Genomic DNA, 14,238 nt, shown 5'->3' on the forward strand with positions numbered 1-14,238 from the left:
GTTTAGGACCTCGTTGTCACTGAGGATGGCTATGGTACCTTTTGGGAGATCTCTGGTTCTTACTTTGAGCATTGTTTCCTGGCTCTAGTACAGATCCCCCAGCCTGCTGGCAGACATCCTTCATCCCACTGGCACAGACTTTCTAGCTTCCACCACTGACCTTTGGCCTTCCCAGTACAGGTCCTTGATACAGACTTGCATGAGACATTGTGTTGGGCTCTAGGCCTCCAGTTGGACTTGTGGAGGGCATTGCCACGGGCTCTAGGTTTTCAGCTGGACTCATGCAGGACATTGCTATGGGATCCAGGCCCTCAGCTGGATTCTTTTGGTCTTAGTGTGTGGACAAATTTCCTTCACTCTCTTTGTATATGACTCTTTGGGTGACTATTATAAAAAATTCTATAAATTACGTGTCCTGTGTTGTTTCCCTTATAAACCCTGACTACAACTGCCAGGTCACAGTGCAAGCCATCCATGTGGGTTTGAAGTGGCGATGGCACGAGACAGGCTGTCCCCATCACACCTGTGTTCAGGGCAGGAGAAAACAGAAGGAAAAGGTGATTTCTGGGTGAGGGGATAGGTGGACTATGTGCGGCTAAAAGGGACATGCCCAGGTGTGCTGTTTTGGGAGTAAATACATTGGGCTTGTGTTCTGAAGCTGCAGGGTTTTTGTTTTTTTTTTTAAGTACAATTTTAAATTGTCTATTTCCTGCTCTCCTTTGTATCCAGTTTTATTTCTTCTACCTCAGGAGGGCTATTTCCATTCAGGTAAAAATCCATTGGAGAGATACTGAGTGATTATTGATGTATTCATTCATTTAACAAAATTTTTTTTAACACAAACTACATGCCAGCATCTTTGGGGTTGGACATGAACTATAACAGTTGGATGGGCCAATAATAGTTCAGGTTCTTGTATTTGATGAGGAAAGAATTGCCAAGCATAACATATACCCAGTAGTAAGTAGTAAGCAGCTACATTTATTTTTTTGTTTTTTTAATTTCCTTTGCCCTGATGAATATCTTTTTTAAACTTTTTTTTTGAGACAGGGTTTCATTATGCAGTTCAGGCTGGCCTTGAACTCACTTTGTAGCCCAGGCTGACCTTCAATTTGCAGTGATGCTCCTGCCTCAGCCTCCCAAGTGCTGGGATTACAGGTGTGTGCCACCATGCCCAGCACAGCTGCATTTATTGAAGGTCATAGGAAGTTGTGCTCAGGGCCGGTCCGTGCCTGAAAGGTATAACACAGACCAGGGTGACAGAAGGGCACTACACATGGGTCAACATAGCAACAGCACCAGGGAAGAGGGGAAAAGGGGCTGATAACTCATGCTTTCAGAATCTAGAGGCCAGACACCTCTGCTTTAGTGCCTCCCACTGAGGCATTCCCAAGCTGTCAGTGCTCTTGAGGGCACAGGGCAAATTCCTAAGCTTTTGTTATTTTCTCCCTCAGAGCCAGCTGGACATGGAGGGGCACAGCTGATCACCTGGACTATTACAGACAGCTAAGTTAGGTAGAAATATCCTAGGCAGTCAGAGGGTGATGTCCTAAAAGGAGTCAGTACAGAAGATGAGAACACAGTACAGCTGTGGCTGGAGGCACATCTGTTGAAGGGCAAGCCTCAAGATAAAGACAGAATGACCAGGCCTACGTGCCTCCACAAAGGATAAGCAATATGTGAAGATTATACTATAATTGGTATCACCTGGTCCAGTAAGTCTAGATGGACATCAGTCACCCAGGTGGGTGACAAGGACCTCCTGATCCATCCCTTCCTAAGAAAGGCCTTTGTTCTTTCCATGCCCACTTGCTACGTGACCTGCTTCCCCACTGGATCAGTACCACCTAAGCAGCTGTACTTGTAATCTTACTTGGTCAGGCATAGTTTTGATCCAGTTTGTACCCACCTCTTGATTTTGCTCTATAAAACTTTCTTTGAGAAGTTGGCAACCTACTTTCGGGTCCCTTCCTGTTCCTCAGGAGCTGTGTCTCTCAATAAATTTTTCCTACTCTTAACTGCCATTGTTTCTTAGAATTCATTTTTCGATTTTGGGGAACATGAACTCTGTGGATCTGACATGTAACAGGTTGGGAGATATATTATTTCCCCTTTATCAGAAGCATCACGTCCAGCCCTGGCCTCCTGAGGGCATTCTTTGTGAGAGACACAGTGACAGAGCGGGTCAGAACAGGGTGGTCAGAAGGAGCCCTCTGAGGAGAGGACGCAGGTGAGAGCTGGTGTGGGGTGCTCCGCTGGAGGGAGCCAGGTGCCTGCTGTGTGCAGGTTACCAGGTGGGGATACTACCACTGTGGTCAGGCTTTGCTCCAGGTGGCATGAGAAGATAGCTATGGGGGCTAAGCACAACGGAGATGCAAACTGAGCTCCCTCAGATGAGGACAGACTGGGCCGAGAGACCGAAGAGCTAGCTGGCAGGCAGACCGGGCAGGCCCAGAGGACGGGCCTGGATGGCAAGAACTGGTGGAACTGGATCTACCCAAGGGAGAGATCCAGTGAAATATGTATGGGTCAGACGGGGCAAGAGCCAGGCACCCAGGGCCATGCTTATTTCCGCCAGCTGCTTGTTGAGATGGAGTCCCGCGGGGTCCCGCGTGAGCGGGATGGTGGGGAGACAGACAGATGGGGGTATGGTTGGTTAGGCTGAGTAGGTGCTGTACAGCCGAGTGCCAGTGCTGGGCAAGGGCGGACTTCGTAGGAAAGGGTTCTCAGTGGCGAGCCTGCGACGGCCCACAAAGCATTAGTAGAGCTTTGATTGAGAAGACACAAATGCAGGGGCACATCCTGTTGGCCCTGGGACTACAAGGGGTGGACAGCGCTGCTGGAAGCCAGCAGGAGGTGTGGGGAAGGGTGCAGCGGGCCGCCTTTCTGCGCGGGGCCAGGCCGGTCTGCTCACTTTCAGAAGTGAAGCGCGGCACGGCACTCCTGCCCTCTGGTGGCCACAGCCTGCAGTGCTTTCTCCCTGATGGCTCCTGATCTTATTTTAGCGCCAGTGAGTTGGTGATTTTCATGTTCAGAGTGCACTCATGAGACCCCTCTTTTTCAGTTTTGCCTTTGAAAGGATTAAAAGAGCCAAATATGTCTTTTCCATTGTCGGAGGCTCCCAGCCACGCTCAGCTGGAGGTGCAGACCGTGTCCTTTCCTCACCAGGTGTTTCGTGGCTCCTTTTAGCCATGGCCAGGATGTGTGCCTACTGGAGCAAGGCAGCTGTGGCCACGTTCTTGAGGCTCCCTCCAGCCCTTCCTTTAGGTCAGGAGCCTGGCAATGTGAGTAGTCCTGGGAAGGATGCCTCTAGGGAGGGTTGGAGGGTCCTGCGTGCTGCTTGTGAGCCTGCAGCAGTTGGTCCTCAACCTGTCTACAGGCGGCTTCTCCTTATACTAAGGAAGACAGGGCAAAAGGAGGAGTAGACAGAGCCATACTGTCTTGGTGTCCTTCCTGTTGCTCATCTGACACTAGTTAGTGTATAAACAAGGTTTATTTGGTTCATGATTCTGGTGGCTGGAGGGTCCACACAGCATGGCCGTGACACCTGGTGAGGACCCCCTGGCTGGTCACAACTTGCTGGAGGAAAAGAAAGGAAGCAGGAACAGAGGAGCTCATGTGAGCCTGGGCACAGCAGGACCTAACCATCTCCTGGAGCCCACCGGGACCAGCTAGAGCCTTCACTGCTGCCCTCAGACTGTTGGGCCTCAGCTGCTGCTGGGGTCTAATCTCCCTCAGCCCTGTGAGTGGCTTGGGGCTGTTGCTAGTGTCACTGACCCCCAGCCTATCCATGAGTGTGCATGGCAGCCTTTTGCTGGCCACTGCATCCTTCCCCAACTTACTGGCACAGTAGGGGTTCTTTGCTGGTCCCTGCTGTCTTCCCTTCACTCTGAACCTTTTTGTTCCAGGAGCTGCTGCTGGAATTTGAATCCAAAATGCAGAAGCAAGAGCATGAGTTCCGCCTGCAGGCCGACAGTATGAGCAACACAGTCTTAGCCCATGAACTCAAGGTAATAGACACCTTCCACATCAGCAGGAAACACCTGTTTTTTGAGTAGTGGGGTGACTTCTGAGCTGTAAATTACACAGTTCCCAGCAAGGTCTTGGCTGCAGGGGCTCAGATGGGGTGCAGGGGTTTGTGAGGTACAGGGGAAGCTGCAGGACCCACCTCAGAATTTCTCTCCAATCAGAGGAACCCTGGCCAGGCTTCCACAGGCCTTGAGGAAGTACCCACTGCAGACTGCCCCATGAGATCCTCAAGATAGGCAAATGGGAGGTGTCTCCCCTTTCTGTGGTAGAGGACACCAGGCTCTGGGGGTTCAGGGCCTGTCTGAAACTGGCAGATGGTACATAGCACGCTGGAACCAGGGCCCTGCTTCCGACAGGACACTGCTCACTGTGTGCACAGTCTGAGCACCACCACAGATCCAGCCGGGGCATGAGGAGTATATGCTGTGTACCTGGAGGATACAGGACAATGCCCAGCCTGTGAGGGGCCTGCAGTGGGGCAGAAATGTTACTGCTTGTAGACAGGATGTGGAGGGTGACACCTGATCTGGCCTCTGTGGGTCACTGCTGGGCCACATCCTTTGTGGTTAGCACAGAGCCCCTCCCCAAGCCTCCTAACCTCCCCACAGTGTAGCAGTCCAGGTGTAGCACTAGGCCCAAGGAGACGCAAGGACCCTGGAGGGCAGTAGACAGGTGATTGGAGTCCTAGGGCCCAGGCCCATCTTACCTCCTGCACAGATATCAGTGCCCCCACCAGGCAGTGCCAGCCACGTCCACCAGTGCCTTTCCTGGCACTGGAGCCCTGCATGAATACCACAGTGGTGTGCTAGGCCCTCCTTAGGTCCTTGGAGTTAGTGCTGACCCAACCAGACCAAAGCTGTCTGGCCTCAAGGCCAAGGCTGACACCCCCGGGGCCCTCACAGAGCCACTATGGGAACCTTTGAGCACAAAAGTGGGGAGAACAGGTGAGTCACCTGCATGCCCTGTCTGCCTAAGTGGGAGCAGCCAAGGTAACCCCACTGTCACCTTCATCTGCTGGGAGGCAGCAGACCACCCCCAGCCTCGAAGCAGAGTTCTGAGGCACCCTCAAGGGACAGGACCCCTCCTGTGCTGGCTCAGAGTGCCTTCAGAGGGTCCTCAGGCCTTGCTAAGTTTTTCCTGGGGATGGATATGAGCACATCCTGTTACTTTCTGTTTCTTGAATGTTAATTTTTTCCCCCTCTCAGTCCTGGTGAAATGGCAGTGTTCACCTCTGGCATCTTAGCTTATTCCAATTACAGCCTCATTTTGAATTTTAAATGTTTAATTGACATAGTAATCGCACATACTTAAGGGCCGCAGGGTGCTATCCTGTGTAATGAGGAGGCCAGGGTGCTGGGAAGTCTGAAGTACACAGTTGGCTGTCGAGGTGCTGCCCTTCCATGCCACAGGCTGCTGTGAGTCACTCCGCCTGTCCAGCTGCTCCCCTCCAACAGAACTGCCGAAATCTTCCTCAGGTCAAACTACTGAACAAAGAGCTGGAGGCACTGAAGGCAGCCGGAGCCCAGGCCACAGAGTGTCTGCAGAGGGCAGAGACAGCGAATGCCGAGTTAGAGAAGAAGCTTCAGGGCTGCACTTGGGAGCTCCGGGACCTGGAAGCTGTGAAAGACGCCCGGTGCGTGGGGCTTTCTCAAGACAGCATGGCTGTCGTGACTGAGGTCCGGCTGGTCTGCCCTGGGTGGCTTATTTCAGATCAGCCTTCCTTGCTTATCCACTCTTCCACTGCTTCTGTTTGTGTGTAGGATAAAAGACTTAGAGGATACCCTTCACTCCGTGCAGCTGACCAGGAAGAAAGAAGAAGAGATGTTCAACAGGAAGTGAGTGTTGGGGTTACTGCCCCAGGAGCAGAGGTGGCGCTAAGGAGCTACACAGAGGACCCCTGCTGCTGGGATCTGCACTGGTGTGCTGCTCCGCACTTCCTCTGGGATGTTTAGGCTTTTAGAGTTTTAAAAATTTAAAACTTCTAAGGATTTGGGTGATACACCCATAATCCCAGCTAACCCAGAGGCTGAGACAGGAGGATCACAAGTTCAAGGCCAGGTGGGCAATATAGTGAGACTCTGTCTTAAAATAAACTGAAAAGACCTGGAGTGTAGCTCAGTGGTAGAGTGCGTGTCCAGTAGGTGTGAGGCCCTAGGCCACCAAAAATAAAATAAACCCAATGTTTTAAGGGCAAGGGGTGTGGTTTGGTGGTAGAGATGTGCTTTACAGGCCCTGAGTGTGGTCCTCAGCACCAAAGGGAAAAAATTTTTTTAAACTTTAAAAATTTCGGAAATTTTATTAATTTATCAGTTTTACATTGCAGCCAAGAACTTTATTTTTTTTTTATTCCTACCTTTCATTTACCTTTCATATTTTTTTTAAATCGTCATAGCAAAGTACATAGTTTTGTTTTCATGAATCTAAAATTCTCAAGAGTCTGGAGCAGCATGGGTTCTCAGCGTGCCAAGAAGGAGCCCTAAGCCTGCAGGCTGAGGCGGAGTCCGGAGGAGCTGGGGTGGAGCAGGTGCCCCCCTCAAGGGCAGGGCAGTGAGCCAGCTTCCTGGGGGAGCTCAGGCTGCAGGCAGGGTGGGCGCAAGTGGAGTTGAGAGAAGCTCATTTCAGCTGCCGCCACAGGAATCCTTTCCCTTACTTCTCTGAAGACATATTGTAGTGACTGTGAATGAAAAACATGTAGGATGTAAATTAATTCGCTGTGTTCTAAAAATGACAGAGGGGTGGCCCGTGGCTGACTTTTCTTGTATTGTCTCACATTTTTGTTGCCATGATGTTTGTGTGATTCCTACAAACTGAAGGGAACTTTGAAGAAACTGCTTATTGCTCTGGTGCATCATCTGAGCAGCTGTTTTTTGTTTGTTTGTTTGTTTGTTTGTTTGCCTTTGTGGGTTTTTTTTGAGACAGGGTCTCACTATGTAGTCCAGGTTGGCCTTGAACTCACAGCAGTCCTCCTGCCTCAGCCTCCTGAGTGGTAGGGTCATAGGCATGCACCACCATGCCTGGCAGGAGGAGCTGTTAGAAACTGCATCCCTGCCTCCTGTGCCTCAGCAGTGGTGGTGAGAGATGGCCATGCCCTTACCTAGATGAGGACCCAAGGCAGAGGGGTGTGGGGCTCAAGTGGACACAAGCAGGACCCAGGCACAGAGCTGCTTGCCCAGCCTCCCTGTGAGGCTGAGAAAAGGCTGGAGACAGTCCTCTCGTCACGTGGTTAAAGCTACACCTAGAGTCTTTTCAAATCAGAAATAGAAACCAGAGACAATGAGGTCAAATTTCTTGCATTAAAGAGTTGACTGAGTTACTGTTTTGGATGCTCCCAGCATAATCTAAACACACAGTGACTTAATATCCATTGCCGTGACTCAGAACCCTGAAACCACCTTCCTCAGCGTGTTTTCCCCCTTGAACTCCCTACTCTCATTGTGTTTCCCCACAGGATTTTGCCTGAGCTATTGTTTTTATTTTATTATTTTATGTGATGTTATTTATTTGATGACACAGTCTCACTAAGTTGTCTAGATTGGTCTTGCTCCTCCTGCCTCAGCCTTCCAGATAGCTGGAATTACAGGCATGCATTATCACACCTGGACTGAACACATTATAATTTTTATGCTTGAAAAAATTAGAATCAATCATCCATAGCAATTATGTGTAGTCATATAATTAAAAACAATAAAATTTGCTGGATTCAAAAGTGCTAACTGTTCAGAAAGGTTTCTAAAGTAAGATAATTGTCAGTCTATATCTACAAAACAATACCATAGAACTAAGATTCATAATTATTCAGTAGGATACATCCTATCTTTGAGTCAGTGGGTCCCTAACACCAGATGTGGGCTGAGTGGGTCCTGTGGCAGCGTCTCGCTCCCCATGGCCACCTCGAGACTGCCCCATGAGACTGCCCCACGACCATGGCTGTCAGTGGCCTGTGTGCTAGAAATATAATGAGCCCAGCCCAGTAGCACCAGCGACCTGGTGTTGACCTGCTACGGCCAGGGGCCCGCAGAGTCACTCTCTGGTCAGATTTGGGGGCTCAGATCCCACTGCTACACAGCTGTCACATACACCTGCCGCTCCCTCCCAGGCACCTGTGATAGCCAAGTGCAAAAAGGCAAGGACTGCAAAACACTGGGAATCTTGGGCTACACTGACCAGGAGAGTGCTCCTTGTGTGCTGGCCAGAGCGGGCACCAGCATCATACTCTAAGTAAAGTGCTGTTGTCAGAAGCCTCCCCTGCCAGCCAAAGACTGGCAGACTTAGTTTCAGTGTAGGAAGCATTTTTCACCAGGTCGCCTGAGAGGGAAAGGCCATTGTCATTGTGAAGCAGGACCGTCAGGTTTGCGCTGTGAGTCTCTCTACTCCCAAGCGTATTTGCAGTGTTGAAGGGATATTCTGAAAACACTGAGTCACAGAACTACTTCAACAGATGAATTATGAGAAGCAGGCCAACTAAGACAATTTCATGCTGGTGTTCTCAGTGGTTAGTGCATGGAAAGAAGCTCGTGCATTCGACCTGGTGGTCAAAAGGGGGGAGGCAGGCAGCACCTGCACTTTTGCTTTTGTGGCCTGGCCAAGAATGCTGGTGGGGTACAGGCTGTGCGTTATGCACTGTTTGGTGTCTGGTGAGGAATCGTGAGTTCAGGAGGGCACTCAGGGATCCAGGCATCAGTCTGTGCTTATAAGGTAGGAGCAAAGAGCAAACCCGCAGAGAAGAGGGGCAGGTGCTGCACACAGAAATGGGGCTGTCTAGCCCAGGACGAGTGTACCGTCAGCTTCAGTCTGTGAAAGAGCCATGAATGCTTTAGAGGGATCTGGGCCCTGTGTGAGCTGCCATGGCACCCTCCCTCTGTTTCAGACATGAGGAACTTGACCGTCTGGCCAGGGAGAGAGACGCAGTGTTGGTGGCAGTGAAGGGTGCCCACGTGGAACAGCTGCGGGAATCAGAAGCCAGGGTGCAGGAGCTGCAGGCCCACTGTGAGAGCCTTGAGGTGCAGCTGCGCAGGGCTGAGTGGGCTCAGGCCGATGCTGCCAAGGAGAAAGATGCCGTCATTGACAGGTGAGGCTGTGGCACCACCCTGCCCATCCTGGAGGGTCAGGTGCCCTGTTTATCTGCGCTTGTGCTCCTGGCAGCCTCATGCCACAGCAGACCGAGGGAAATGGGCAGCGGGTAGGACTGACCTCTGTAGCGGTCTGGCCTTCTCAACAATCCTTTTATTGCTCATTTTTGAAATTGAGTAGTGTGTATGTGTATATACACATGCTTGTGTATATACACATATACACATACCCTGCTTTGGTTCTTTTGTTATATGCTGGAAACAAACTGCTGGATCATACAGCTCTGTGCTTATATATTGGAGAACTGCCCTCTGGTTTTCATGGTGGCTGTGCCATGTCAAGTTCCTACTAACAGTGCACAAGGTTCTTGTTTCTGCATAAACCCTATTCCTTTCTGTTAGTGAGCCAGGCCACAGCCTGAGCAGCTCCACGGGCAGCAGCAGGCTCCAGAGGACTTGGCCTATACCAGGCTGTGTTCACAGGAGCCACTGAGGCAGGTCAGTCGTGTGCTGGTGCTGACATGCTTAGCAATGTGTTTTGCCCTTTGGGAAATTCTTGTCTTTGTTTTACAGAAAATTGTTCGCCAAATTATATTTCTCATTTGGATGGGGGTTGCTCTTAGAACTGTGAAGTGCCAGGAAGGTCAAGGTCTAGTCAGGATTGTTCCTTTAGACTTCATTTGCCCTTTGTTAGTTTGAGGAGCAAGGTTCTGGCAGTTCTGGCAGTAGAGGCTGGCACAGCCACAATGCCTGGACCCAGGGAGAGTGTGGTTGCACCTTCAGCATATCATAGGCGGGCCAGTCTGAGGCTGTGTCACTCCCATGCAGGCCTTGCCCAGCCTGCCTGCCTGCTCTCAGCCTCCTAAGTAAATGCTGTGCTTAATTCTCCTTTTTTTTTTTTTTTGTCTTTTTGAGACAGGGTCTTGCTGTGCAGTACAGGCTGGCCTTGAGCTCACTTTGTAGCCCAGGCTGATCTCGAACTGGCAACGATCCTCCTGCCTCAGCCTCCTGAGTGCTGGGATTATAGGTGTGTGCCACCACACTCGGCCTCCTTTATTTTCTGTCCATGAGTGGTTTCTGCTTATTGAGGATCCTTACCACACAGATGGGCATTATTCTGTCAGTAGAAAATGGGTTTGTGGGTTCTGAAGCACCTCTGAGGCTTCTCCTTATCCTGTAAGTTAGTGGTAAGTGATGACCCCCACTCTTAGCTTTCCATGTGTGAGCAGACTCATGCTAGCTTAGAGTTCTGAACCCAGGGCACACCCAGAGGGTTAATGGTGGACGGATACAAGTCAGTGGTGACCGTGTTCCCCACCAGTGCCTGTGTCCTTCTGTGTCTCCAGTGAGAGTGCAGTGGCTATGCCCTGCAACCTAAGTTGGGGCCATGTGCCTGGGTAGGCTGGTGGTGTGGACTGGCCTCACCTTGTACAGTTTGTTTTCTCAAGCACCAGATACCAGCATGAAAGGGACAGTGTCCAGTGTTTGAGTCCAGCCAACTTTTCCCAGATGTCCAGAAATGTCAATGCCTTTGATCTGCCTCTCGTCAGCCCTCCTTTTCAAAACACATCCAAAAGGATTGGCAAGGTGGCTTTTTTACTCTATACAAGGCCAGGCTTGAGGCACTCTAAGTGGGGTTGGCCTGGCCCATCTATCCTGGGGATGCCCTAGCCTACAGTTGCCCACCCCACTTGTCAGTGCCCATAAAGCAGCAATACATGGACATGGGAGCCCCCAGAGGTCTGTGTGTGGTGACGGGGTCGCTGCTGGCCAGCTAAATGGCTTTGGAGGCCGAGTGTGAGGACAGCAGAGCACAGTCAGGCCTCAGGCAAGTGACCTCTTGCTTAGGTTAGAACCATGCCTGCCCTATTTAAATTTAATATCTCTGGGTGTCTTCTCTCAGTGTTCTTTTTTTGTTCCAATTCTTTTTTTGTTCCAATTCTTTTTTTGGAATCAGACTCAGGACCTTGCACTTGCCAGGCAGGCTCTTATGCTGCTGAGCTATATCCCCAGCCCCTCTCATGTTTTGTGTGGGAAATTTATCCAGTTTTTGATAATCCTCTACATACAGGCATTGTATCGTTAAGCTGTTTAACCACTTACCAGTCCAATTATTTAATACAGCATAACCAAAAACTATACATTTCTTTTGTTCATTTTTATAAGATAATATAGCAGGAAATATAAAAACAACCTTATCAAATTTATTAAACACAAGTTAGGTATGGTGGTGCACGCCTATAATCCCAGCACTCAGGAGGCTGAGGCAGGCAGATTGCTGCACATTTGAGGCCAGCCTGGGCTACATAGTGAGTTTAAGGCCAGCCTGCACTACACAGTGAGACCCTGTCTTCCCCACACACATAGAAAAATTCAATGCGAGAATCAACTGGTTGAAATGACACCTGCCTGAGTGACACTTGGGACAGTCAGTTCAGAACAAATGTGCTGCCCCAGTTACACTTGGGATAAACTGTTAAGTGGTTAATGGATACCATGGAACCTTATTTTGCTTTCACTTTGGACACGTGTGAGGTGCTGTGCTGGGCATGGCCAGCGGGCTCTGTGGACATTGGAGCTCCTGTTCCTGCCCATGTCCTGGCCCCACACTTGGGTATGTTGCCAGGTCAGGTGGGATTGCAGGATGGGTGGCCATCTCTTCCTGGGTGGAACCATTGTATTATCTAGGGGGATGCTTGAGCTCTACTATAGGGTCCCTTCCAGCCCAGCAAGCGTATGTTTGTTGGAGTACTGTGGAGCAGAGCGCTAGAGGTGCAAGTGGGAAACACCTGATTCACACAGTTCCTTCTGCTTAGGCTCCGGGATGAGGCAGCAGCTCTGAAAGCAGGCTGGGATGCCCAGGTTGCCCAAATGTCCAAGGAGGCAGTCTCCAGAGACCTCCAGACCCAGATGCTGCAGGAAGAGGAGCTGAAACTTAAGGCTCAACTGGTCAGAACCCAGCAGGACATAGACAGGTACTGTTTCCAAGGCCACATTCTGCGAGTACCTCCTAGAGGTAGCCCTGCTGGGTCTGAGGACTCAGGCTTTTGTTCTTTTGGGTTCTGTTTGAAACCATAAACCAGAGACAAACAGAAACAATGCAGTGGAGAGGAGGAGGGTGTGAGTAAGCTTGAGAGGCGTTGGGCTGAGCGGTCTCCCCTCTTTGCAATAGCCAAGAGCCATGCCAGGGTCACCTACCATGTCCTGCATCAGCCTGTCGATGTCCTAGTGTCTGTCTGTCTTATCATTTCATGAACATGTACTTGAGTAAAGATAATCAGTTTTCAGTAATGTACTAAAGTCAGCGTTTTTGAGGAACAATATAAATTTGATAAAACATACCCCATTTTAGCTCTGTGATGATTTTGCTTTAGTTCTCCTTGAGGTTGAACCCAGGGCTAGGCAAGTGCTATACTACTGAGCTCCATTCCTGGCCCTTTCTTTCTATCTACTTATTTATTTATTTATTTATTTATTTATTTAGAGATAGAATCTCTCTATATAGTTCAGGCTGACCTTAAACTCATTATGTAGCCCACGCTGGCCTCAAACTAATGGCGATCTCTTGCCTCAGCTTCCCAAGTGCTGGGATTGCGGGTGTGCACCACCATGCACGGTTCCTCCCTTGACTTTCTTAACTGCTTTCCTGTTTTCAGTTTCATCAATATCTACTCTTTATTCTTTCTTCTATTTCCCTTGACTTTAATTTGTTGTCCTGATGGCTCCTAATATAGAAGTTTGGATGATTAATTCTTCGCTAAGCTGTTTGTGCTATAAGTTTTCTTTCAAGAACAGCTATCTGCATCCCAGATTCTGATATTCAGTTACAGTATTTTCCAATTCCCTTATGATTTCTTCTTTGGGCAATGACTAATCTAGAGAATGGGTGTTATTTCCCATAATTTTGAGTTTTCCAGACTCTGTTCTGTTCTAATTTCTAAATTCTGCTATGGATTGAATACATTTAGCATGGTGTGTTCCTTCCATGTTCCTCCATTCTGTCTCAGCAGCTGGCCACATGGACTCGAAGAGGATGTTCTGTCCATGTTGGGCTCAGGCTCTGGGAATGTCACTTGGGCCACGCTGGCAAAGGGTGGCAGTCTTGTCACCTGTGCGCTCATGGTCTATCTTTTGGCTGTGTCGTTCACTGGCGATGCAGCTGTGGCTTAGCTGTCTGTCAGCTTTCTCATTCTGTACGGGCTATGAAGTTCCCATCAGGCATGGACATTCCGCACTGTCCTGGCTTCTCGAGGAACTAGCCCTTTTTCTCACAGCAATAGTCTCCCCTCTTGTCATGGTGGTTTCTTTGCCCAGAGCCCACTGTCTGGCATCGACAGCCTCTCAAGCCTGCCCCCCACCCTGTTACATGGTGACTGTGCCACCACAGCCACACACACTGCCTCTTGTTCTTACACCCGCCTGCTCCTCAGAGAGTTTCTCGTTTGGTTTTAAGAATGTTTGCTTCACTGCTGGTCTTCTTGCACAGCAGTGCTTCTGCTTCCTTTCATGGCCGGGCTCTTCCCCAGTATTTGGTGCTCTCAGCCTTGGGCCTGGCCTGCCCTGTGTGCATTACAGCAGCTTCCCTCCACCTTCAAGCTTCAGCACAGCTATATGGAGATGAAAGAGCAGTCCGTGCATGCTGCAGCGCCCTGCGGACTCAGGAAACACTAATGTGGGCCATTTGGATTGGTCCCTAGGTACAAACAGCAGCTGTCCCAGGCTGTCGAAAGGGAACGGAACCTGGAGCGTGACCAGGTGCAGCTGGGCCTAGACTGGCAACGGCGCTGTGATGACATTGAGAGAGACCAGATCCAGAGGTCAGAGGCCTTGATCCAGGGGCTGACAAAGGCCAGAGATCAGGTGTGTATGGCCCTGCATCAGGAGACAACCCGGAGCATGCGCAGTGCTGAAGCAAGATGGCTTTGGCTTTTGCTAATGTATTTTGTGCATTTGAAAGCACTAAACCTCACTGACCAGTTGACTTATGGAAGCAAGGTCACAGTAGTAAAACTATGACCCTGCCCTGTCCACCAGCTTCTAGCAGGGGTTTGTTGAGTTAGCTAATATCCCACTGATGAGCAGTGTGGTTCATTGGTGTTGGTATGGTCCCGGCAACAGTAGCCTGGGCACCAGGACTGGG

At 50.0% G+C, this 14,238-nt stretch overlaps 1 protein-coding gene across 4 annotated transcripts in view; it reads left to right on the top strand.

Annotated features, from left to right (window-relative positions):
- Window positions 1–14,238, top strand: part of Ccdc57 (coiled-coil domain containing 57) — a 106,231-nt gene that overhangs the window by 33,539 nt on the left and 58,454 nt on the right. For all 4 annotated transcript variants that reach the window (XM_013506058.1, XM_013506055.1, XM_013506057.1 and 1 more), the window contains exons 4-9: window positions 3,909–4,010; window positions 5,505–5,662; window positions 5,790–5,864; window positions 8,897–9,097; window positions 11,915–12,073; window positions 13,796–13,958. In XM_013506058.1, coding sequence (XP_013361512.1) covers window positions 3,909–4,010; window positions 5,505–5,662; window positions 5,790–5,864; window positions 8,897–9,097; window positions 11,915–12,073; window positions 13,796–13,958 — 858 coding nt within the window. The remainder of the gene's footprint in view (window positions 1–3,908; window positions 4,011–5,504; window positions 5,663–5,789; window positions 5,865–8,896; window positions 9,098–11,914; window positions 12,074–13,795; window positions 13,959–14,238) is intronic.

Source organism: Chinchilla lanigera, unplaced genomic scaffold, assembly GCF_000276665.1.
Source record: "Chinchilla lanigera isolate Chin_1 unplaced genomic scaffold, ChiLan1.0 scaffold00105, whole genome shotgun sequence".
Classification (NCBI taxonomy): Eukaryota; Metazoa; Chordata; class Mammalia; order Rodentia; family Chinchillidae; genus Chinchilla; species Chinchilla lanigera.